The sequence below is a fragment of the Candoia aspera genome, chromosome 2, assembly GCF_035149785.1.
Source record: "Candoia aspera isolate rCanAsp1 chromosome 2, rCanAsp1.hap2, whole genome shotgun sequence".
NCBI classification, from domain to species: Eukaryota; Metazoa; Chordata; class Lepidosauria; order Squamata; family Boidae; genus Candoia; species Candoia aspera.
This window is the reverse complement of record NC_086154.1, coordinates 107,788,553-107,815,846: the sequence shown is the minus strand read 5'-3', so window position 1 is coordinate 107,815,846 and position 27,294 is coordinate 107,788,553. Positions and strand designations below refer to the sequence as shown.

At 41.4% G+C, this 27,294-nt stretch overlaps 1 protein-coding gene across 2 annotated transcripts in view; it reads right to left on the bottom strand.

Moving 5' to 3' along the window:
* CYGB (cytoglobin) overlaps positions 1-13,787 on the bottom strand; it is a 72,526-nt gene extending 58,739 nt beyond the window's left edge. For both annotated transcript variants that reach the window (XM_063292946.1, XM_063292947.1), the window contains exons 1-2: positions 13,653-13,787; positions 4,022-4,183 (exon numbers count right to left, since the gene is read on the bottom strand). In XM_063292946.1, coding sequence (XP_063149016.1) covers positions 4,022-4,164 — 143 coding nt within the window. In that variant the 5' untranslated portion in view covers positions 4,165-4,183; positions 13,653-13,787. The remainder of the gene's footprint in view (positions 1-4,021; positions 4,184-13,652) is intronic.
* Positions 13,788-27,294: the final 13,507 nt, after the last annotated feature.

Sequence of the window (27,294 nt, the reverse complement as noted above, 5' to 3'; positions counted from 1 at the left end):
TTTATCTTTCCAGGCTGCTCTGAAGCCCTGCTTGGAAATTAATTTCAGCATGGCTTGCAGGCTGTAAGAAGCAGGGCAATCTCTGGTGTTTCTATGTACCAGCTTCTCTGCTCCTCCTGGAGTGATTCTATCATTTTTCCTCCTGCCTGCCCTTGACATCCTTCACTGAGTAATGACTTTGCAGTCACTGTGTACATGCATAGAATGAATTCAGGGCCAGTTCTTCACAACTGTGCACTGTAATCTGTCCACATATTGTATTGTGTTGCCTTGGCTTGGCTTGGCAGACAAATCATATCACCAATGCCACAGAAATGTGCCAGGTCTGTTTTTTAATCAACATTTTTTTTGAGTTGCTGGAATGGATACTTATCCCAATCCAAATCTTCCTTATATCTAGTTCTGTCTATTTTCCTTTGAGGAGGGAGCAGTGGTGGGGGGAGATAAATGGAAGCTGGATGGAGGTACAAAATCTTGTGCAAGGCAAGTCAAAAGAGAGAGAATAAAAACCAAAGTCAATTAAGCATTCAAATACAGATGTCCATCACTGCATTAGTCCCAATGAGATTTTTTTTTCTGATGCACAAATAGCTCAGCTAGTCCAATGTAACTATATGTGGCCAGAGCTGAATTGGGCCATATATGGGCAAATCTTAATACACATCACAAACAAGCAAAACAATAAATTTCTTCTGAGCTATAATTGGCACTTTCCAGAACAAACTAGGTGCATGCACTTGATGAAATAACTTTGTTCTTCTTCCCCTTCTCCAAGTGAGTTTATGTTTCACACCGGCAGCAAAATGGAATGGAAATAGTGGTACAACCAGAATATCAGCATGCATGTTTGCATATGTAAACAGTTGATACATATGTGCTACCCCAGTTATTTGCAGAAAAAAAATTGGGAGGGGGAGGGGCTGTTAACGCAAAGAGACTTTTGGATGAGCAAAAATAATTCAGAAAAGCAAGGCCTATTGATTTTTTTCTAGACATCTGAGAACACGCAAAGGGAAAGCAGAAAACTGAAAACAAAAAAGCAGGTTTCCTACTTCTGTTATGCTCTCTCCACTATTCATTTAGAACCTTAAAACTGAATTGATAGGCATGTTGCTCAGGGCAGCAGACTTCATTCTCTTACTGTTCAAGCAAAGAAGTAATCTGAATAAATGCTTTGATTATGCCCGTCACCAGAATCACATTTCCACAGGGCATTTGGTTTTGTTCCTCATCCTCCTCTGTCTTTAACTTCAGTCTCTCTTGCCATTGTGTAAAGTTGACCTGCCAGTTCCATTTTATATAACCTGCATTGAACTTTGGTTCAGTGGAAACCAGATGTTTGACAGAAATCTCGAAAGCAGAGATCTTGTAGTTTCTGGTTCAAAAGACAATCATGGTATATTGTCATGGCCTATGAAACAAATAGTTAGATAACTGCACAAGCTATCTTTGTAATTTTTCTGTAACTATGAGGTATATCTCTGTATAAGAAGGTTGAAGTTTGTTCCAGCTTCCTAATATTGATATTTCATAGAGAATGGAATCTGATGTTGTGAGGTAACATCCTGGATTTTTACACAATAACAGATTTTGCCTTTTCGACACAGTTCAATGGGCACTTCTACCTGGCAAATACATTGCCAGCTTGTGTGTGCATGTATGTTTATGCACCTGTGTGTAGTACCTAAGTACATCTCCAGATAACAATAAAGTGATTAATAGGAAAAGAATCACTCAAGCAATCAGACTGTTGAGGAACATAGAAGTTGGAAAAATGCAGTTGCATACATTCAAGTCAAGAACAACAAATGGAACTGTGACCTGAAATCCAGGGCCATGCCAAGGGGAAAGTTGTGCCCTGCATGATCTACATCATTCAACATGGGGGTAAGGAATTAAAATCACTACAAAATGATTCTGATATATTATTTATCCCAACTTCCTACTCAAGAATAAAATGAGAAAATTTCTGTTCAATTGAAAAAAGATCATTTGGTGTGATTTTAAGGGGCTCATTTGTAGATAAATGGGCTTTTGGTTCCTTTTTTAGTATTCTGATCAGCTCCTTAAAGTTTGAGGGATATTCTGGAATAAGTGTGCCTTAACTTGGCTTGGTTAAGATTGTGAATCTTAGCACTATCACAAGGGATGTTAATTATGCTTTGTGGAATAAATACAAGAGGCATTTCCTTTTTTCAAAAAGAGCATGCTTTGAAATAACTGAGTGCCAAATACCTTGGGTCTAAGTTAAGTTCTTCAGATTTTCTAGGAAGTAGAAGATCTGTACGAAAATGAATTCTCATTTTTTTCCCCCAAACAGCGTCTGCCTGGAAACATAGCTAAAGATGCGACTGGCAATTCTGCTGTTGTCCCAGCGGGACAATTGGATTTACGTAATATAGCTTTCAGACCATTAGTTCTTGGAAAATTTCTCCTGAAAGACAACAACTAATCTAATTTTCCACAGAAACACTGATTAGGAAACTTTAAAAAAAACTGGGAAGATGTCACCATAGTATATTTGTGTGTGTCCTCATTACTATAAAATCCAAAATCTTCTCTATTCTCTAGTCAAATTGGGTATTCTTGGACTGCAGGGAATTTTTTCGCTCAAAACTCTGAAAAGTTGCTATAAACTAACCTAAAAGTTTGATAGAGAACACATTTGTTAAATAAGTGAAGGATCTTAGTTCTTTTTGAGTGCCAGTTTACATAGTCTTTAAGTCAAACTATGCATACTAGCAGAAAACTGTGACTGGACTTCCTAAGGTTTGTTTAAACCTTAAAATGGCAGCTGTGGGAGGCCTTGGATTAAATTGGGGCAATAGCATTGGAAATGGGTTAACCCCTTTTCCCAGCCCAAACCCCACTCCATCAAATCAGACCTAGTTTATAGGTGGGAATAGTTTCAAATCCTAGATCAGTTCAGCGGCCTTATTTCTCTCAGGCCTGGTCTTTTTCTCACTGCATAGAAAAAGACCAATGTAAAAAAAGCACCTTCCACACATCTCCAGAAGAGTCTGCAAGGTCAGATTCTGAAATAATCCTCAAAGTAATTTTGACAGGGGCATGGCCATTGTACACAAGATACTTCAGGGGGCTATTTATAGTGAGTGGGTCCCACTAAAGTACACAGGTTCAGATAGGCTATAGAAAAATAAATTGGTTTGGAGAATTATCACATTCATACAAGGCCACCTCAGTTTAAACTAGCTTTCTGGCTTTCTATTTCACTCGTCTGGTGACATATAAATACACAGGCTACATTCACACATCACAATAATCCATGGTCTGAATCATGATTTTTTAAGCAAGCCATATACCATGTGAAGCCAGAAATCATGGTTTTCAGAAGGCTGGGTTTGTACTCCACACTATGCCAAAGTGAAACAAGCCACATTATTGCTCAGTGCCATGTGTAAGCTTAGCCACTTACTTCCTTCAAAAGATTCCTATGACCCTCCCTACCCACTGCCCTCTGGCCATTTTGCCAAGAGCTTTCTGGCAGAGTGAAGCATCCAATTATCCTTTACCTGTCACCATTTGCCTTCCTCACACCAACCCCCTAGCTAGTAACCTTCACGGCAGACTCAGGAGACAACTTCAGCCTCCTATTTTACATAGCTGTAGCCACCCAGCTGAGGAGCAGATGGTGCCGACAAGCTTCAGCAGCCTTGTTTGGATTTATCTTGGCTCGTAAGTTGCAGTATTTCACCCAGGAGTCTGATGTATATCTCTTTCTATCAGCAAAGAACCAAGTCAGAGCCATCCCTGTCTTTTAACCCCCCAGTTGTACATATAGAATAAGATGACCTTTCGGACTGAAATATTGATTGCCACCAACTAGGCTAAACAGAGCGTATTTTCCCCTCTTTGCTACTCAAACTGTTGGAAATCAAAATGCAATGCAATAATTCCCAATCACAGCTAATCCATTGAAGGGAACAGCCACTACCTTCCCACCCTGTCCCTTGAACCATTTGTACTTGAAAATTTGGCTTCTTGTGGGCATTGTAAATACCTGATCAGTATGGAGACCCCAACATCTTCGCACTTCGCATAGACTCTGTTCCATGTCTCTTGAATCACCTTCCTTTCGGCATCTGACATGTCTTCGCTTCTTTCCCATCTCTCAATCTCCATTTCTCCTTGGACTTTCTCCATGAAAAACAGCCAGCAAAATCTTCCAAGGAAGCCAAGAGAGAAAAAGATGTGTGAGTCTGTTGCTCTGTGGGTTTTGTCTGTATGTGTATGTGTGTGTGTGTGTGTCCAGCAAGAAGAGATAAGGTGCTCTGTTGGGTTGTGATGGGGCGGCTGATACTGCCCTTGCCTCCTTCCCTGGGTCTGAATGTCTCCCTATATAGACAGACCGAGATATGTAATAGAGGTAATTAGGGAGGGAGATGGTGTGTGATCAGATTTCAGATCTTCTAGAGCAGCCCATTGCTGTGGTTTCCTTCAGCTCAGCATGTGTGTGTCTGCATGACTCGGAAGAGAAACTGGCAAAAAGTAGAATATTCAAAGGCACTGCAAGACCAGCCTCTTTACCAATGTGAGAATGTGAGCTCACTTTTCGCTCCCCTCCCCTCCTCCTTCTCCTCCTCCTGTGTGTGCATTTGTGGGTGAGTGAGTGAGAGGGAGAGAGGGAAAAAAATGAGTGTCAAAAGCTCCTGCTTTGAGTATTTTATGCCTTGTGTGCTTTCTCTCTGTTTTCCGCATCTGCAAAGGGCTTGGAGAAAATGCAGCATCTGAAGTGAGCAGTTAAACTTATCTCAACAGCTGGCTTAGCTGAGATGATCTTTTTTATCGCTTCCCACCCCCAACATCTGCTTAGATTGTTTCTATCAACAGCAGCAGAAATCTTTATCTCTCTGTGTTCCCCCTCCTTCTTTATTTTTTGAGGGAGGGAGAATTGGGAGAAAAAGATACTATTGAATCAGTGTTTATCTTTTGCACTGTCTGAATTATATCTTTCCTCTGAAGGAATGTTTCTAATTATACAAGTCTTTTTTTTTAATTCCCTTCTTATCTGTGAATCAGATATTAGAGGAATAATCTGGTTGAAAGCACTTGTGAAAGAAACATATTGGCCTATGAACTCATTTGGGTTTTTAGATTGGAGTTAAGATAGCTTTTTTTTTTTTTCCAGTCAAGAATGAAGAAATGGATTAGAAGCAAATAAATAGTTCTGCTGTTTTATGGGAATACTAGTAGATTTTTTTGGCTGGCTCAAAATGTTTGTTTGTTATTTCAACTTGGATTAGAAATACTGACATTTAACTCATTTTGCTCTCTCTCTCTCTCTGCCTTTTGTGTAAGCACACGCAGACCTAATTCAGCCTTCCAAGAACTGGTGCCTTCTAGATGTTTTGGGATTATATTGCTCAGAACTCCATGCTAGCATTGCCAAAGACTTACTCTTGGTTAGGACCAACAAATTAGTTCCTTATTTAGAAGTGCTGGGATATAGTGTTCCATTACATCCCATTACCCTCCTGGCCAAATCACCTGGGAATGGTGGCTACCTCAGAGGAAGAGCCCTAAACTGGATCAAAAAGAGTTGGAAAATGTTGATCCTGCCCAAGAACCTCTCCATTTCAGTGGACGCTCCATGAGGAAGTGTTTGTGGATTTGACAGTGCTTGTGGACACAGGGCCAGAACTATCTGGAAGCATGATAAATACCTTTGAGATCTACTTTCAAGAGATCTGGATGCTCTGGATCAGAGCTCGAGTGACAAGCTCGGAAGGAATGGGGAGAACAACATTTGCTCAGTTGGAATCAAGCCAGTGTTGTAAGAATAACTTCCCATTGAGCTTCCTGCTGGACAGCTCCCCTTCTAACCTGAACTTCCTTATTTTTCACTCCTAGCAAAATGGCTAGGCAGTAAGAGTGGCAGAAATGGAATATGAAGTTCTTCATGGAGAGCAGACACGTGTGAATGATCTCCTCCCAAGTTTCAGATACGATTATTCCACAGAAGCACCAATATTTCTCACCAGTACTCTGTTGGGTCCTGTTTGCTCTTAACATCCTTGGGAATCATTTAAATATCTATGCAAGCGAAAACACAAATCCTATTACTGTGAAAAACTGCAAGAAAGTTTACCTCAAAGGCCATTATGTGCTGCTATATTTAAACTAAATACCCTACTTTTTAAAAAGAGGCGATCCTTCTGCTATATATTGCAGGGTAGATTGTAAAAATTCTGTTTGTTAAGATTTCTTCTCTGGACTGTCCTACTGAAAGCACTTTGCCCCCCACTGCAGAAAGGAAAGCCTGTTGACTAACAAGGATTTTGGCTCCTAAGAAAATTCTTACCCTGCTGCCAATTTTCTGAAATAGGCCACTTAATGCATCCTTAAAGAGAACTGCATCACTAGAATTCAGCTAACCCCAAAGGATACAAAGTGAATTATTTTAAGAAATCAGCCCAAATGAGCAGAAAAGATGATATAGATCTGTATCATACATATAGTTTAGGTAGTTCAGTCCCCTTGAACAAGACAGTATGTGCTTCACAGGAAATTGGGAAGATCAGGGTGATAGAAGGGACAAGCCTGAAGCTTGAGGCTGAAAAAACATGATAAAGGAATAACTATTTACTCAATGAGTTTGAATCTCCAGGGCTCGATGAATAGCATCCTAGGGTATTGGAAGAACAAGGTGACGGGATGACTAATTATGACAATGACAATGATGATAATTACAAATACTGTAATCTAAAGGGGGAAAAGGAGGAAGTGGTGAGTTACAGCCAGTTAATCTGATATCAGTATTTGGAAGGATTCCAGAGCAGAGAGATTCATCTGTGAGCACCTTGAAAATGCAGCAATTACCAGGTCAGCATAGGTTTGTTAAGAATGAGTCTTACCAGACTAATCTTACCTTGTTTTTTGACTGGGTAATGCTTTCATAAAAAAGATTCAGATGAAACTCTCCCCAAGAAACCAGTCTGCTTTAATGAATAACTGTAATAGGGAGAAGGAATAACCTTGAGGGACAGAAGGAAGAGATGCTACCAAGACAATGGTCAGATAAAAGAAACCTGAGTCCAGGCCACAACTGTAACCTGAGTAAGCATCTCAGACAAGGCCCTCCTTAGTTCTCACAAAAATAAAGAGAGGGAGGGGGAAAGTGCATTCAGACTTGCAAGATTCTGTTACTGTAACCTAATAATAAAAGTAGTATTAGCATTCATAACTTTGGTTTCCTAGTCTGGTCTACCTTGAAGGGCAGAGGCAGTAACAGAGAGGTATTGAACTCATGTGAAGATTCTGTTCTTCACATTAGCAGGGAATGCTGCATGTGGTGCAGATACAGGTAAGGCTGAAAACGTAGGCTACCTCCCCTCAACATTACTGAAAAACATTACCTGAAAGATTTGATTGACCAAAGCTATGAGGGTTTCCCCCCCCAAAATCTATAGGACCATCTCTGCAGATAACCATGGCATATGGGAGATTGTGACTTAGAATGTAAGAGGAGTAAATGAAAGGAAGAAAATAATTTTTTTAAAAAAATAGATTTTTGTGTGTGAGAGACACACAAAAAATGTGGGAAGATGTAAACCATCTGAAAGAAAATGGTCTGAACATGTGAAGTGGGGTTGATGAATACATGCAGGGAATTGAAAGTGTAGGTTTATAATGTCGATTACTATGAATTGGCATCATTTAGATTGTTGTAAATGAAAGTATGGATCTATAGATTATAATCCAATGAATGATGACAATGGAAGAACAAGAAATTAATTTTGGGGAAAATTGTGTAATATTCAGAATGAATGCGATCCAGAGGAAAATATTTTTATTCTGGGACATGAATGGATAGATAGGAATGAGAAGAGAGAATACAGAAAAAGTGAATGGGCATTTGGACGCCTAAAAATGAATTAGAATGGTGATTGGAGAACATTATCTTAGAAAAAGATACGTTTCTTTCCAATATGTAGGTATGCATGAATGTATTCATATGTACGTATGGCAAGGATTTGAAAATAAATCTAAAAGCATGTTTGATGTTATTATTTCTGATAAACAGCTGAGGGCATTCCTGATGAAGACAGAGATAATAAGAGATTTCAGATATGGGACTGCGAGCCTTACCAGGTAGACTAGACAGGAAACATGACCAGATGAGCTAATTCTACTTTATTGTAAGGCTACATTAACAGAATCTTGCAAGTCTAAAAGTACAATTCTCCTCCATCTCCTTTACCCCCAAGAAATTAGGGTGGGTCCCTTCTGAACCTCTTGCCCTGCCCACTATGCAGCTGCAGACTACGCTGTCCCTTATCTGGTCCTTCCCTAGGCAGTGTCTCTGGGCCCAGTCTCCCAAGGCATTCCCACATACCATTACAGGGTCAGAACAATACTGGTAGTGTCAAAGTACTGTATATTTAGGGGAAGAGTGGAATGGAAGAAAAGGAAGAAGTGAAAAAAATAGTTGAAAGTAGAATCACTGCAGGAGGAGAAAATCAGTGTTGTATGAAAAGGTATTAGGTTAATCTCCCAACAGAATGAATGGAAAATAGAGGTAAGGAAAGAAGATGTGGGAGCTGCTTGGAACAGAGGGAAAACAGTTATGGGACAGAGTGTCACCGAAGTAATGGATGAGAAAGGATGCAAACCTAATTCATTACTTGGATGACAAAAATGCATATAAAAGAGTGACTGCTGCAAAAAATTAGGAGGAAAGATACTGTATAATGTATCCATAGAGGAAAGGATAGTTGCAAAGAATGTAGTCAACACAGAACTGTTAAAAGGAGCAGAGAAAAGGTACAATTATTTTAATGAAAAGTTTAAAAAATGTTTTTGAATTAGATGAAGAGGGCTCAGCAGAGTGACTGGAATTAAGAATAAAGGTACTAAAATGATTTGGGGTAAAAAGTGAGGGAATGCTAGAGGAGTATTGAGAGATTTTTGCATGGGATTATAGTGGTATCTCAAAGAGTGGAGCTGAAAGTGTTCATGAACAAGTGATATAAAGGAAGTCATAAATGTTTTCAGAATGTTGAAAAATGGTAAGATTGCAGATGTAAATTCTGTAATTGGTGAAATGTTAAAATATTGGTGTGGTTTGCTTATGAAGTGGCTATGAGATTCGTTTAACACATAAAGACTGAAACTCTGTCTGACAACTGGAAAATGTTATTGTTCCCCTACACGAAGGGAAGAGTAGTAAGAATGAATGCAAAAACTACAGAGAGATTAGTTTGCACACGGAAGGCATTTGGCAGAATTATGACTGAAAAGCTATGAGAAGTGACAGCAAAATTTAGGAAGCACAGCATAAATTTATGCCAGGTAGAGGGCTGCAAACTGGATTTCAACTCATTAGCAGATCATTGAGAAATGTATGAATATGAGAAATAAAGTTCATCTTCAGCCTTAGAATCATCCAGCCAGCTGCTCACTCCAGATTGTCCTGAACCCTCCAAAGGACCAGCTTCTGGTCTGAACCCTTGAGGACAAAATACACTCAACCCCAGGAAGCAGAGCAGGGATGGGCCCAAGCTCCAAGACATAATGCATGTTTAAGAAACAAGCATCTCTGTGAGCATATCCTTACTCAAAAGTAGGGCCTTACCAGTGAGCAGGAACCCTTTGTAGATGGCCTAATGCCCAGTAATGGTGGCTCGGGAACGGTTTTAACAGCTCTCACCTTTTAGCAGCTACTGGTGAAATGATGTTTGTGCATTGGGTTTAGTGCTTGCTTCATGACTGGCTGGCTCTGTCTTGACATCTGGCATTTTTTTTTAGAAATTGCCTTGAATTCCACTTTAGTTTTATGCCTTGCCTTTGTTTTTAAATCCAAATCACAGACCTGCTTTCTGACCTGGCTTATAATTGACTTGTGATGCTACGCTGCTCTGTGACCTCCCCCCTCCTGGTTTGTTTCTGATTGAGGGTTCTGTTGCTCTGCAGCATAGAAAGTCCTGAAGTGGGACACTGAGGCCCCATTTTTTGCTTAGGTTTGTTGGGCATCCTCCTTTCCACAGCAAGATGGTTTGATTAAAACATAAAATGCCTCCTTCAGATGGAGAAGAACTGCCCCTAGCTTTTGAGGGGTGTGCTAGGACTGCATTCCAAGTAAATAAGATAAGGCCACAATAACAAATTGCAGGATAAAAGCTGAGTCTGATTAAATATAATTAAAATTAAATATAGTTGATACAATTGCTTCCTATGTATTTAATCATCTTACCCTTCTGTCATGTTCAAGATTACTATTTGCTTTTTGGCTTCTCCGCTCAGGACTTGAGGTGGGGCAGTTGTGCACTCCTAAATCAAACTTATGAACAGATTTCAAGTGGGACATAATCCAGGACTCTCATTCTTGCATGATTTCAACAAGTCTGTGAGTGTCCAGAAAAAAATCCAAATGGTCTGGATGATTTCCAAACTGGAGCTGATCCAGTCCAAGCATTTCTAGGGAAAATAGTTTTACGTTAAGTGTTATTTTTAATCCTAAAATAATACTAAAATCAAATGGAAGATTTACAGAGTGGTTTAGAAATCAGAACTGTATCCCTCTCTGGCATTCAGTTCCAAGGTTCTGTACAGGAGGAAGGGCTGCATTTCCAGATCCAGGTAAGTTGTCAAAAGGTGTGCTGCCTGCGTTACAAAGGATCCATCTTAAAAGAATTATAGCAGGCTGGGTGAACCAAATGGAATGGGAAACACGTAGGAATGTATTGAGCAAAATCTCCAAACTTGCTCATGTTTAGAATAATCACCGCCAATAAATATTCAATGCACCAAACTTGCTGGGTGAATAAAGTAGCTTCATATTACCATGATGGCTGAAAGTGAAGAGGAACTGAGGAGCCTTATGATGAAGGTGAAAGAAGAAAGTGCAAAAGCTGGTTTGCAGCTAAACCTCAAAAAAACCAAGATTATGGCAACCAGCTTGATTGATAACTGGCAAATAGAGGGAGAAAATGTAGAAGCAGTGAAAGACTTTGTATTCCTAGGTGCAAAGATTACTGCAGATGCTGACTGCAGTCAGGAAATCAGAAGACGCTTAATCCTTGGAAGAAGAGCAATGACCAATCTCGATAATATAGTCAAGAGCAGAGACATCACACTGACAACAAAGGCCCGCATAGTTAAAGCAATGGTGTTCCCCGTAGTAACATATGGCTGTGAGAGCTGGACCATAAGGAAGGCTGAGCGAAGGAAGATCGATGCTTTTGAACTGTGGTGTTGGAGGAAAATTCTGAGAGTGCCTTGGACTGCAAGAAGATCCAACCAGTCCATCCTCCAGGAAATAAAGCCAGACTGCTCACTTGAGGGAATGATATTAAAGGCAAAACTGAAATACTTTGGCCACATAATGAGAAGACAGGACACCCTGGAGAAGATGCTGATGCTAGGGAGAGTGGAGGGCAAAAGGAAGAGGGGCCGACCAAGGGCAAGATGGATGGATGATATTCTAGAGGTGACGGACTCGTCCCTGGGGGAGCTGGGGGTGTTGACGACCGACAGGAAGCTCTGGCGTGGGCTGGTCCATGAAGTCACGAAGAGTCGGAAGCGACTAAACGAATAAACAACAACATATTACCATCGAGTCTAAAAACTGTTTCAGTTTCATAGTTTGTCCTATTTAGAGTTGCTCTGTGGATAAAGCACATTAATCATACTTAAATCAAGCTGTATTTAAAGTCAAACCTTTTACACATCCAACTTTAAAGTCAGATAAAGTTGGATAAATAAAGTCAGAATTACTTTATTGCAATCTTGATACTTCAAGAAATCCAGTCAAATGGGGTTTTCCCACCAGCTCTTAGAAGACCATGGAAAAGTAGGAATGTGAATGTGAATTATAATTCCAGAATGAATTGAACATGCTATAGCATGCATTAGATCAATAGTTCCCATTATTATGGGCAGAAAACAGACTCAGATGCTTGTGGAATAAGTTGCCTCACTCTTCAAGAATCAGGCTGCAACATGGCTCATTTTAATTAAAATGTAATATTTGCATGTGGCATGCCTTCCCATGCTCAATTTCAGTACCTATTTATGAATAGAGCTGATACCTATGTGACAGATTATAAATGTTACTTCAGAATGAACATTTTCAAAATACAAATAAATGTTGGTATGGGAAAAATTATAATTACTGTATATTTACTTCAGGCTTTGGATGCTGACCTGTTTTCACACTATTGCTATGAGTGCAATGGAATGCATTTGTTAAGAAACTGAATATGGGCTGTCAGTTTCTAGTTTCAATTACATCTGCGCAAAGGGAGAGGAAGCTTTTCTTTTAAAAAAAGGGGGGGGAATCTGATTCTGAAATGACACCCAAGATACAACAGATTGGAATGTTGAGAGAGAAAAAGAAGAAAAAAAACTCTGGCTTTGTTCATAGGGCAAGCATCCAGTGGTTGAATCCAACCTCCACATTCCTCAGGTTTCTTTTGCAAAATAGCAGCAGTAGCAAAAACAATCAGATTGGCAATGCCTCCTTGGAACCATAATTATTGAATAATTATAATAGAGGACTCAAATTTTTAAAAACATGGTAAAAGGATATATACCGTGGGTAAAATGTTGTAACCTACTTTGAAGTAAAAGGATTCCCCCACCCCCAGCAAATGATTCAAGTTCAACATTTAAGGAAGCTAATGGGATTCTTTCAATTCTTCTAGGGTTTTCCCCCCAACTTAGCAGAGTTTGTATTTTTCCTTTAAAGAAATGCCAAGATTAGACTATAATAGCCAGGGTGCAAAAATCTGGACCACCATTAGGCAGTTGTTAAATGGTCTAAATTTCTCTGCTTCTGCTTCATTATTGTCCTGGACTTCGTTGCCCAGATATGGTAGCCCTGGGACCCAGCTGAAGGCATCTTTGAAGAAGCATTTTCACTGTTGTCTCTCTTTCTCTACATCATTATAGCTTCTCCTTTTGAACCACTGCACCGGTTCAGAAAATGAAGAAAGGAGTGCCTATCCACCCCCACAGTTACTTAGTAGCTTCTATATGCACTGAACTACAACTCCCATTATTTCCATTCTGAGTGGTAGGGGATAATGGTTCAACACATCTGAACAGCACAAGAATGAGGAAGTCAGGACTGGCTCATCAGAGTTGCCAAATGTGTTCATTTATTAGATTTCTGTCCTTTTCTTTCCCATACAAAAGCTCTCAAAACTGTTTCTGCACAAGCTCTCTGTACACTTGCCTTAGCCAGCAAACCTTCAGAGACAGGAGTGCAAGGGAAACTTTTAATGTTGCCAGCAATGGCAAGTTCACCCAGCTCATACATAAATTTACTTTGAAGGGAAACTGGTTTATTTCCTGCGAACAAACACACCAAAATATGGGGCAACAGAATTAGCTTAATTCTCATACACTCAGCATTATATGGAATGGAGAAGCAACAATTCAATGGAGGAGAAAATGGCTTCTTTGGCATGCCCATACATAGCACATAAATAGGTATGCTAATTCTAAATAACCTACAGTAAGGAAAAGTTGGAGAGAATGGCAGCTGCCAAATCTTGCTGGGAAGGTGACCCTAGGAAAACAGAGTTTGATTATTTGTTCGTTGCACACTGCAAGGGCAAAAGGAGAGAGTACAAGTGGGTGAAACTGAACATTTCCAAAGAAAGAGAGCGAGAATAAAATATACTTACCTGTCCTAGAGAAGATGGATTGCAAAATGACTTAAGTTTCCTGGTAGCTGTTGAGCAAGATTATTGCATTACTTGCATGCAAGTAGAATCTTGAATTTGGAATCAAATCTCATGCAAGGGCAAACACTTTGTTAAAAATAGAGCTGCGGTTATCCAATAGTTCCCAGTAGTGACATATGGCTGCGAGAGCTGGACCATAAGGAAGGCTGAGCGAAGGAAGATAGATGCTTTTGAACTGTGGTGTTGGAGGAAGGTTCTGAGAGGCCTTGGACTGCAAGAAGATCAAACCAGTCCATACCTCAGGAAATAAAGCCAGACTGCTCACTTGAGGGAATGATATTAAAGGCAAAACTGAAATACTTTGGCCACATCATGAGAAGACAGGACACCCTGGAGAAGATGCTGATGCTAGGGAGAGTGGAGGGCAAAAGGAAGATGGGCCAACCAAGGGCAAGATGGATGGATGACATTCTAGGGGTGACGGACTTGTCCCTGGGGGAGCTGGGGGTGTTAGCAACCGACAGGAAGCTCTGGCGTGGGCTGGTCCATGAAGTCACGAAGAGTCGGAAGCGACTAAACGAATAAACAACAACAACACTTAACTGGAGATTCACTCTTAACTCTTAGGTAGTAATATTTCCTTCCTCTTAGTTCTTTACTCGACCATTAAATCTGGCTTTGAGTCTAGATAGTGCTTCTTCAAGGAAAAGCGATGGAAAAAATATCTTGGGGTAGCAAAGCAACCAAGAGTGCCAAAGAAACAGCAAGAACTCTGGCTCTTAAAACATTAAGGGAGGCTCCAGGAAAAAAGTAGAGGTAGTGCTAGGTAGGAATCTCAAGGATCAGAATGAATTCCAAGTCAGTTTTACTGATCTTGAGAAACAGCATGTCAGGCCAAGAAATGGACAATGACCCTGTAGGCTGAAGGGTAGTTATAGCCTCCTGGGCAAAGGAGAACGGGGTGAAATCTGCTACAGTCCTTGATTAGATTAACCTTTGTAAATAGCAGAAAGTACTTGGACGGTAATCATTCAGTAAACAAGACCAGGTGATTACCCAACTGATCACTGACTCCTACCATTTGAACGGAAATTGTTCTCCCCACCCCTGCAACCCCCCCATCTCTGAAGATGATTTATAGTCATCACTCTACCTAGGTAACCTTTTGGGTGTTGCTAGGTTGCAGAGGATATGTGCTTATCTTTTCAGAAGGCATGTGCCTTTGAGCACAAATCTCTTTCTGAATTCCCTGGGGGTTGGGGGAAGAGTCTTATAATCAATATAGCTGGTGGCTAAGTTGCTATTCTTTGTGTGGGGGAGAAACAGAGTAGAGGTGAATTTGCACATTCCTGATCTCTTTAAACTTCCACATTATGGCCTTTCAGTGGAAAAACAGATCCTCTGAAACAGGCTTCCCCAGATGAAACATATATACAGTGTTTAGGAGCCCCTAGCTGGGTCTTTCTAGAACAGGGCTGTCCATCAATCAAAATGAATACACTAGCACTGTCTTCTGCAATCTGAGAAACATCCCAATGTTTGGACTTCAATTTCTAGTATTCTGTACCCAGCATGACCCCATTCTGGAAGGCCTGAACAGAGAGAATTCAGCATTTGTTTTCCAAAAAAGCCTCTGGTAAAAAAAACTTAGGAGTGCTTAGCCACTGGATAATTTCTGATTTGCTGGCTAGATTCAGGAATCAGAAATGGAGCCCTTTGCTTGGCAGGAGAAAGTAACAGCTGGTCTCCCCAAAGAGGCTGCTTTATTTATTTATTTATTTAATTTTTATCCTGCCTTCCAGTTATCCTCCACTTCCTATAAAATTAAGGTTAGCGCACAAGAAAAAGAAAGATGCAACGTACTTTGAACATGTCCTGAAAGCAGGTAGTAAATATCTAGTTTAGCTATGTACTGATTTTATTTGGACATCTGTTATATTGTTGACTTCCCTGCTCTCCTTTATTTCCATTTTCCAAATAATTTTTACCCTGGAGATAAAGCTTCAGTAAGGGAATTTCCCAAGAGTACAAGGTTGCACAGCTCCTTCTTGTGTTTTAGGACCTGGGCAAGGTTTGCTATGTTCTGTATTTCTGAGCTTTGAGAAGGAAGTAAATGTTTAAGCATTTTCTTTTTACTTTTCCTAGGGCTGAGCTGAAGGGAGACAGCTGGGGTGGAAGAACCAAGAACTTTCCAGCTACACAGACTAAAGATGTAACTTGACTAAGGGTGGCCTATCACAAGTAGGCATAATATACCTGGACTGCAAAATCAGGATGGGCACTAAATGGCAGCAAAGAGATGCAGAAAATTTAATTCTTCCTTGTTATCCAGATATGGCATGCCTAATCATAATGATCTTTTATTGGACAGATTATATCTAGAAGGGGCCAGAGCTTTGCTGAGTAGCACAGCACTCGTGTTGCATACAGCAAGTTCTGGGTGCCATTCTTGACACATCCATCTGGGATGCAGAAATTCAGGTAACCAGTAGATGGCCACAGAGATGTAGCACCTTCTACAAGACTTTCTACTATCTCATGAATGTCCAGATTTTGCACCCCAGATGTGGTAGCCCTATGTAAGCAACCTTGCCTCAAACCGGGAACAACCATTCCTATCAGACAGCATGCATGGGAACAAATCAAGCAAAAGGCACAAACAGAGGTCACAAGAATTGAATTGATAAACCAAATAGACGAATTAAACCTGAATAAATCCCCAAAGGATTTCCAAGTACTTAACTGTAAAAATGCTGATTTTAAAAAGAAAAATATGGAATTTCTATTTTCGATCTGCATCTGTTCCAAAGACTGGAAAATCAGTGTAACTCTAAATGTGGAAAAGGAATTGAGGAGAGAAACAGAAAATGATTGGTCAACTGTCCAGTGTTGACCCCAGGCGATTGGTTTATTCAAATGTAAGCTATTGTATGAAGGATGTATAAAAACTGAAAACCTTTGTCTCTGGGTGTGGCTTCCTCCGAGCACGTTGCTGCCTGTGCCGTTGGATCATCCACCTGGCTGCTTTACGTGGCCAAATAAAGAGCTGTTAGTTTTCTGAAGCCTCTGCCTGGAGTCTTTATTTTCGGCATTAAGAGTCTCCGGTTTAGTTTAGGGTTTGCTGGAACCTGACAACTTGGTATATGACCCAGAGCATGCTTCCCTCCCTCATGGGAATATGGATCCACAGTCTGGCATCAAGTGTTGGCAGCCATGCTCGCTTCACAACAACTGGAAGATACTTTACATGTCAAATCACATACTGTAGTGGACTTCATCTGTCAGTACAAATCCCAGTAAAATGGGAGTTGTTTTTAGGCCGAAAATACTGAAGAATTGGCTTAGCAACAAAGACAGATGTCAGAGACTAATAACGTGGCTCAAAACTGATCAACAAGGTGCAATAAATAGATTAACATACAGAGTTGTGAGCAGATGCAATGATATATGAAATTATCTTGAAAAGCCAAGCCAAGCACAACTGGAATTGCACAATAGTAGCTATTGTTATAGGAATAAAATAGTATTGACAAAAAAAAAAAACCAACAACACAAAAAACTGGTTTGGACGGATCTCTCCCTGTGCTGAACAAATTTCTGTTACTTCTGGACCCAACTAAATGAGGCTCTTTTCTTAGAAGAATTGGCATGCTAAGAAATTCATCCAGGAAGCTTGGTCTAGTTGCTGCTGAACACACTCACTTATATCACCGGGTTGCTACGAAGATAAAAGGAAAGGGAGAGAGCAATGGTTTTGCCTTACACTCTTTGGAAATAAGGTTGGCTGTAGATATAATGAAATGAAATAAATAAGAAAAGAGTAAATGGGGGAAGACCCCAGAAAATTTTCAAAATACCTTTCCAAATATGTCATATATTTTTAGATGCATGTAAATAATTATCAAAGGTGGATGAGCTGTGAGTGAAGTTGATAAACATATGAAAGATTCCCCCTCCCTCCATATCTTTCTCGATGATAGACTTCAAAAAATAAGTGACTTCTTAGAAACACCGGGTTTAACAAATAAATCTGATTATTCCCAGCCAACAAACTTTATCCAAAAAACAGGAGGAGATATTATCCCAGAGGCTGGGCTGCTTTATAATAACATATATTGGGCTATCTATGAAAGCCCTGGAAAACTCAGAGCAATTGGAAATAATGGAGGAAATCCTTGCCATCATTCACCATAGCAGTAGAACAATTTTGGAAGCTCTGGGATGTTGGGAAAAATAATTATTTTTCAAATTTTGTTAGATATCTCACCTAAAGAAGGAGGAGGTGCACTGCAATCAATCCATTTGGAGTCAGAGCAATGGTCTGAAAAAGAAGAATATATATGAAAAACTCAGTATTCTCCTGATCAGTAATGGATCAAGTGGACAGCAATAAGACAGATGAGAAACACAGGATTAATTGGTTTTGATTAGATTTCTCCCCCATCCAGCCCAGTAACTGCACTCACACCAGAAAGACAGTCCTCTCTTGAAGGAAATAAGGATGGATCTCTCTGACAAAAATTACCAGCTATACTTCTTTCCTCCAAATGTGCTATCAACCATTGTCCAGCTTGGCCATTATACAAAGAATGGGAGAGAACATGAACTCTGGGAGATGTTCCAGGCATGCAACTTTGAAGAAGGGTCTTGGGGCCTAAGAAGTTTGGTGCAATGTCTCAAATAATGACAGATAACTTTGGTGAAAACATTATGATACAATGAAAGATAAGAAGTATCCGTAATTAATTAAACCTTTATAAACCTTCTGATGATTTAGACTTTCAGTTGGATCAAATGCCCATTCAAGGAAAAGAGAATGTGCAAGGAGGAGTATCATTTTAGGACTGGCTGCCTGTTTGTTTGTGGGGTGGTTAATAGCAAAATGGTTAATTGATGCTCTTGATAGGAAAAAAAATTGTTAGGAAATAGCTTGTTAGTTTTTTTCTCTTCAGTTTCTCTTTTGTTATTCAGATTTTTCTCTTGAGTGGTTTGAATGGAAAGTTGCCAGAGTATGAAGAAAATGGTACAGATACAGACAATAAAGGCAGGAAACATGGGTTTGTGTGTGTGTGTAAACAAGGGGATTTTGAGGATGAGAGAGAAGGAACGATTCTCCCCTTTTGGTTTTAGCTCATCCATCCTCTGCCCTTGTCCCTATTCTCAGTTATCTCCATTAAGAAAATAACCATGCACTGAGGGCCATGTCTTGGAGACAGAACCTACCCTTTCCGTAATAATCTTCATGATCTGGAATCCAGATTGTGGAAACTTATAAATCAAAGAGGGTAAACTCTTGTAGACTGCTACATTGAGTGGGAATTCTGGGAATTGTAGTCCCAACCTTCTGTAGATCACGAAGCCTTTGTGGCTGCATGCTGGCACTCAGTAGAATTAAATCCAAAAGTGGCCAACCACTCATTTTCTCTCTGTCTGTTTCTGCAATGCCCGTTTACCTCTTCATTTTCATCTTAGCTGGGAATACACCATTCTTCCAAATCGTTTGCAGAGGGTTCATGCATCTTTATTGCTCTTCCCATTTAAGCTCCCCCTACTTCCTCTCTCTCTCATCATCAACTTGTTTTCCCCTGGCCTCCCCTTACTTGCACACAATAGGCTGAGGGTGCTGCAGGTAATCCATTCCTGCTTTATCTAAGGATTAATCTGCCCCTAGATTAATCTGAAGTGTCATTGAAGAAAAGAACAATTATGTAAATATATTGAGAGCTCTTCCACGGAAGTCAAATTCCTTGTATGTCTAATCATACTTGGCCAATAAAATAAAGTATTCTATTTACCAGCAGGGAATAGAGGTGGCAAGAGGGTGGGGGTGGGTACTAGGAAGATCATGTTGACAGGGGAGAGGTCCAGTCCAAAGCCTCTGGTTTGCAGGATACCACAGGGCTCAATGGTTCATCTCCTCCATTTAATATCTACATGAAACTGCTGGGGGAGGTTATTGATCAACACGGAGTCAGGTTATCATCAGCACACTGATGATATCCAGATTGACTCCTAAGCAAAACCTTTATTGCTTAAAGGCTTGACCACTAGTCAACCAAGTTATGCCACTGAGGTCAAGTTTCAGTGCCTGGAGGCTGATCAAGTCTGGACAAGAAGGAACAGGCTCACACTCAACCCTGACAAGACCGTGTAGCTATGGGTGCATAGATCTGGTCCTGTGATTTTCCATCTTTAGTTCTCAATGAGTGGTACTTCCCCACACAGAACTGGTGCACAATTTGGGTGCCTGCAGCCGCCAGAAGGCCTTTGCACAGATTCATCTGGTTTGACACTTGCACCCTTTCCTGGACCTGGAGTGCCTTCTTGTGGTCATTCATGCCCTGCTCACCTTAAGTGTGAACCATTGCTATGTGCTCTACATGGGGCTACCTATGCTCATGTAACACCTCTGCTATGTGAGCTGCACTGGTCAACAGTGAGCTTCTGTATGCAATTCAAGGTGCTGGTTATCACCTGTAAAGCCCTCCATGGCATAGGGCCTGGCAATCTGAGGAGCCACCTCTCTTCCATCATTACTGCCTGCCCCTTTAAATCTAGCAGAGGAGATGTGCTTTGGGCCCCAGCCATTAAGCAGTATTATCTGATAGGAAGTTCCCTTCTCTGTTGTGGTTCCTGCCCTAAGGAATAATATCTCCCTGCGGGCTCAGACTGCCCTGACCCTGTAGGCCTAGAATGACCTTTGAAAACCTGTATTTTTCCCCCAGGCTCTGGTATGGGTTTGTGAGTGCCCATGTCTTAGGCAGTTTAGTTTTGTCTAGGGTATGTTGTTTCTTCCTGTTTTGGGTAGGCTTATTGTTATATTTACTTTAATTCATTTTTAGGTATAGTATTTGTTTTGATTTTTTTTTAATTGTATGGCATAGCAGTTTGGTGTTCATGCTGCTTTTTCTTGCTGGGAAATCCTTGTGAGGTCCAGCAGCCAGATGAGTAGACTATTTAGCTGTGACAAGTCACGTTGCCCATGGTGCACCAGGAAGAGGCTAGTCTACATTGCACCAAGTTGGGCTGAGAGAGAGGGACTGGCCCAAGGTCACCCAGCCAGCTTTCATGCCTAAACAGAAACATGTAGTAGCATGTAATACAGTCTTTGGTCCCAGAGGTTTTGAACACACTTTTCTCTCTCCAGTGGCCACATCAGGCGTTGGCAGGGCCGCAACTAGGGGGGTGGGCAAGCGGGGCATGTGCCCCAGGCGCTGTGCTGGGGGGGCACCCAAATGAGTGCTGGGGAGGCACCAAAATGGGTGCGAAATCCATGTTTGCCCCATGTGACACAGACCCTAGTTGCGGCCCTGGGAGTTGGGCTTCCCACAATTGGTTCTCAATGAGCAGAAACTGCCATGTAGCAAGAAAAGGCATTTAATAACCAGCAGAGGAACATTTTGATACTTAGAGGGTTTCCTTTCAGGATTGCAAGCTGAGAATAACTTGTGTGATTGGTGGCTGTCTTGGAAGTGGCATATTATTTGCACAGTCAAAGAAATATTGGGAGTCTGTAAGTAGATGCACATGCTAAAGCCTTTTTTTCTATCTTGAACTGCTTGTTGAGGAAATGCTGTGTTAATCATAGCAGAAGTGGACAACTTTTTGACAGCCATGAGCCATACTTATGGGGAGGAGACACTAAAAGGAGGGGAATAATGCCAATTGCTTGGGTTATAGAATTACAGTACATGGGCTTTCCCTTGTTTTCTTTTGACTGGGGATATTTTGAGGTTTCTTTTTCAGACCCAAAGGCTGGCACATTTGTTTTATTGTGTTTTTTTCTAAAATGTCTGGAAACAGTGCTGCTGATTTTATAGCAACTAAACCAATGATGGTCAGTAGTGAGATAAGGAAGGGCTTTAGGAATTGCAAATAGGAGTTTGTGGGCTTCTTGCAGCCTCAGATACAGATGCATCTGAGGAAGGGGTTACAAAAAAGTCAAGGTGGCATCTACGATGGCACAATTGAATCTCTGCCCTTTTTTGTATGCATTGCTGATTCACGTAATTGCCTGCTCAAGTCCTGGCACCCACAGCCTGTATGGCCAATGGAAGGACAGTGGGAGTTGTTCTGCATCTGGAAAGACACAGGTCCCCCCAGTCCCACCTAAACAATTGCTTCACAATGCATCTCTATGGCCTCTTGGTTCCTTTCCACTCACTGTAAGCTTCAGCCTAAAGTTATGCCCAGATCCTCAAGAGCGACGGCTTCCCTCTTGCCAAACCAGGATTCTTACTGGCTCAGGAAGGCCTTCAGCAATCTATGGGCAACTGGACTAAAGCCAGCAGTTGCTAGTCTTATCCTCTACCTCTTTTTCTGCCCAAGCATTTTCCTTTCCCCTGCTGCTGTCTGTTTCCCCTGAGTTTTGTTCCATTCCCCTTCTTGCATAATTTATCTTCCTTCTCTGTTTGACTGACTTGCTCCCTGCTGTAGATTTTTAATTAAGGACCTTGTCCGTATCTGTCACCCTCCATTCCTCTCGCCTCTCATCTCTGTTCCTGCGCATTCCCCCGCTCTGCCTGCCTGCCTGCTTTCTGTCTGTGGCTTCCATATTTTATCCCTTTTAAAAGCAGCCCGAGTATGCCCTGTGCGGCGGCTGCCCCTAGAGGAGATGGGAAATGACAGGAGCCTGACCTTCTGCTTGTCAGAGAGCAAAGGGATCAGAGTCTTGTCAGTTTCAGACAGCTCTGGAGACAGAAGAAGCTCCTTCTGCTTTCCTACAGCGCTGAAAAGATCAAGTGTGTGGAGGGGCAGCCTCCATTTTTACCCACAGTGCTCAGGAGGTGCTGAAACGATCTGTGGGCAGAAGCGGCTGAGCTTCTAACTATGAGAATCTCTTGGTCCCTGATTTTTGAAGTGTCCTTTTGATTAATCCCTTTCCCATAGGAGTGTAGCTTTCATTCTACCTATCCGCCCCCCCCCTTTTTTTTTTTTGCTGAATTCCTTCTTTCAGTTGGGTTGTTTTGAAGGCTGCCAGTTGTTTAGGACTTGTTACAGCGGTGCAGCAATTCAAGAAGTACCACAGTTACAGGAAAAGCTGTACCAGCTGACCCCTTTGGAAACCTGTTTTTCTGGGGAGGATAGATGGTGGTATCAGCTGGGAGTGGCAATTTAAATCCTTGTTGTTTATTCGTTTAGTCACTTCCGACTCTTCGTGACTTCATGGACCAGCCCACGCCAGAGCTTCCTGTTGGTTGTCAACACCCCCAGCTCCCCCAGGGACGAGTCCGTCACCTCTAGAATATCATCCATCCACCTTGCCCTTGGTCGGCCCCTCTTCCTTTTGCCCTCCACTCTCCCTAGCATCAGCATCTTCTCCAGGGTGTCCTGTCTTCTCATTATGTGGCCAAAGTATTTCAGTTTTGCCTTTAATATCATTCCCTCAAGTGAGCAGTCTGGCTTTATTTCCTGGAGGATGGACTGGTTTGATCTTCTTGCAGTCCAAGGCACTCTCAGAATTTTCCTCCAACACCACAGTTCAAAAGCATCAATCTTCCTTCTCTCAGCCTTCCTTATGGTCCAGCTCTCGCAGCCATATGTTACTACGGGGAACACCATTGCTTTAACTATGCGAATTTAAGAATTTAAATCCTTACTGGCAGACTTTCTTTTCCAAGGGCTCCCCAGCAAAAGATTATTCCAGGGAGCTGCTACCAGTCAGGGTGAACTCTCTAACTCCCCCCACTTCAGGGATGAGTCTGGCCAGCTGGGGAGTTCTTAGCCCGTCAAGCTCACCTCTGGAGTGCTTTGCTTCTATCTGCCACAAACAGAAGAGACGAAGCTTGTGCCAATCCAGAAGCACAAAGGATGACTGTGTAACCATGCAGTTTTGTTTGTGGGGAAAGTTTTAATGGGACATTTCCTAACTAAAATAAGAATGCCAAACTTGTACATGTAAAGAGGAATTTATGGGGAAAAGGAAATTAGAGAAAATACCAGTGAAGTCAACCATCTCACACACATGCAAGTCAAATCAATCCAGTCAGCCCAAGAAAACATATTCTTTACATCTGTTTCTGAACTGTTCAGAGTTCATTGCAGAGATGATGCTTGGAGATAATAGATCATCTGGGCTTCCTGGTTGGCAGTTTTTAGGTAGGCCTTCCTTGATCTTCCTTTTCTTTCCCCCCTGCTGAGCATTAACCTCACAGAAGGTGGAGGAAAGTAAAAACCGAGCTCTTTTGGAAAGGCTGACTGTTGCTTTTCACTGTCAGACAAAATGCTCCATCTGTAATGTTCATGGCTCAAGCCAGCAAATTGAAAAATTATCTGCACCCGCTTTCCTAACCACCTAGTGGTTGAATGATAAAAGTTCTAACTATTTTCACTGGTTCTGCCATGGTACAAAAAGAAGTGTGGGAGAGAGGTGGTTTGGGAAAGAAAATAAGAATTTTGTCTATTTTGGCTTCTCAGGCTAGGATCAATTTTCTTAATGCTTCAGGGTGATCCAATGGTGCCATTCTCCAAGATAGGAGTTGTTAAAGAGGATTCCAGGCCAAGGGCCCAGTAGAATGGCAAGCAGGTTCACGGGCTGAACTTCATAAACAACATTTCTCGTTCTCTGCTTGAAATGGTCTTCTATTTCAAAGATGGCTAACATTTTAATGGCAGGCGAGGGGGGCTAAATGCTCTTTTGAGGAGTGACTACTGCAGTAGGCAGGGCAATGTGGCAAAGTAAGTGGAGCAGCATCAGATTCACAGGGCAAGGATTTTCCAATTTATTTCCAGGGTTTGGATGAGTTGCAAGCTTCCTTTGCTTGTTGATATGTGTTAAGCCTGTTGGAAGGCTTACCGTTTACTTTTCAAGTGTCTTCTGCCTCACAATAAAAATGTCACTTTCAATTTTGGGGAATCACTCATTTAAGATAGAGCCAAATGTTTATTTTTATGCTTCTTCCCCGAAGAATCGTAGACTGGTGTATAATTAAATAAATAAATTGTAAAAGTAAAATAATCTTCTTTCAAAAGAACTGCATAGAACAATAAAAAAAAACCCCAGTAGGAATAGTGGAGCAAGTTCAGAGGACTACCAGGATAGTGAAGGATCTGGAAACCAAGCCTTATAGTAATGTTAAATTACTATATAAATGGCCTGGGCATTCATAGCCTCCAGAAAAAAACAACTGAGGTATGATAGCAATCCTCAAATATCAAAGGGATTGCCACACAGAACTGGGAGTGGACTTATTCTCTGTTGTCTCAAAGGGCAGGACTGGAACCAATTAATTAAAGCTACAAGGAAAGAGGTTCAAGTTAGACATCAGGAGGAACTTCCTGACTATACTGTCTGTCAGCTAGTGGATCCAGCCACCAGAAGAAGTGGCCACTTCTCTGTCACCAGAGGTCTTCAGACAGAGGCTATATGGTCATCTGCCAGAGATGTTGTACTGGATCCTGCACCAAGTAGAGGTCAGACCAGAGTTACCTCTATGATTGCTTCCAATTCTATGCGTGTGTGAATACAATTTAAAATGAAGTTCATTTATAAAAAGCAGTCTAAAAGGCATTCTGCTTCAGGACCATTTGTTGCTCTGCAAATGTCTGGGTGAACAAGCATATCCTTGGTTGCCATTTAAATCAAGATTTGGGATGGGGGGCAGCTACATTCCTCTGGTAGAGTTCCAGAATTAGGGTACTCCCACCAAGAGGGATATATTAACTTAGGTTTGATTTCTAGGTCGGGATCCATCACCTCAACTGTGCATTGAATTGTGTTGCTTTATTCCTACTTTCCAAATTGGCCAGAAATCCAGTGCACTGTTAAGGTTTGTTTTCTAACCTTTCTCTCCTTCCAGCAGATAACAGGCATCCCTCCCCACTTTTTCCTTTAGTTCCAGTTTCACAGAATGCCTCCTTGGTTATGATAAAGAACAAAACTAACCTAGATGAAAGGAAGAAAAGAGAGAAGAGAAAGGCAGGAGGGCAACTGCAGGGAGTTAGCTATTTTCTTATCTCCTCCACCACAGCATGTCAGAAGATCATTTGATAGCTGGATCCCCACCCTTGTTCCAGCCTGACTACTTGAAGTTGATAAAAAGTGCCCTTTCCAAATTTTAAACCTTGGAGGAAAAAGGATAGGCAACAAGCTGACACTCTTTACAGAGTTGTGTATGTGTGTTTCTCTCCCCTTGAAACTGAATGCAATCTCAAGGCAGCAGGTGGCTAATACCATATTCGTATCATTTTGCATTTCATCGTGGCACTTGACGTGCTTGCTGTCAAGGATCCTAGCTTAGGTTCAAAGCATCTCCCCATTTTAGATGCAGATCGTGCACCTGATGTGCCCATAAAGATTCATTGATTCATCTCTTAAAAGCCAAAGACATCTTTAGAAGACCTTAAACCTGGCTTTTCACATGCTCTTTGGTTTTCCAAGGTCTAGGCCAGGCAGCATGGGCTAGGCTCATATTGCATGCCTTTGAACCTGGGGTGTCATGGTGTCAATCAAGCCTGCTTTTAACTGATCTCTTCTGTCCAAGCTCCAAGCCTTTTGAAAAGTGAAGGTTATTAACTATCAATGGGACAGAATTTCAGACATTCATCTTCCTATCCCTCCCTATCCCTCTCTCTTTTTCTCCCCCTCTCTCAGATGTTTCCCACCAAGCCTACCAAACCCATTCTAATGACGTGAGCTCTCAAAAGCTTACACCCTAATAAAGTTGCTTAATCTGGAAGGTGCTGTCAGGCTCTTGTCTATTTCAGTGCAGTTGTGTTGATAAATTGATCCAAGAATGGGGATGTGGGAGAGAACAGAAGAGAAAGAAGTCAGATGGAAATGAAATTCAGAAGGTGTAAATAGGGATAGTTACCTATTGATAGTGATTATTCTCAAAACAGTTGGGAATGCCCTAGGCATTCTGTCATTGGTGTGCTTCTCTTTGTGTTTAAATTGTGTAATAATACAAGCAAACTTCTGGATGAACTATAGCTCAAGTCTTTTATGATGAAATTGGTCTTGTACTTTTTTGCATAAAAACAAGAAATTGAAAGTCCCTGTTCCCACACCATCCCCTGGATTTTGGATATTGCCACCTCTGGGATCAGATTTGTATCTTTTTATTTTTTGCTTACAGATTGCCAAGTTTGTTCTAAACTGAGTTTCTAATAAATGATATGACATTAGAAGATGAGCTGGCATATGAAGTGACATTCTTGGTTTGGTAATAGTGTAGTCAGAGAAGATACTGGGAGGACAGCAAGCAATCTAAGACATTTCCCTGTTGTATGGATTTCGGCTTCAGCAAAGGATCGTTACCTTGTCGTGGTGCTGGAGCTTGAGCACCTCAATGATGCCATGAGCTAAACCGTGAAGGGCCACCCAAGACGGGAAGGTCATGACAGAGAGGTCAGACTAAATGCGATCCCTGGCGAAGGTAATGGCAGCCCACCCCAGTATTCTTGCCGTGAAAACTAAATGGATCAGTACAACCAGAGATACGTCGGTATACCATCGGAAGATGAGACCCCCAGGTCGGAAGATGCTCAAAATGCTACTGGGGAGGAACAGAGGATGAGTTCAACTAGCCCCAGACGTGATGACGCAGCTAGCTCAAAGCTGAAAGGACGGCTAGCGGCCAACGGTGTTGGTGGTGAACGGCGAATCCGATGCTCTAAGGATCAACACACCATTGGAACCTGG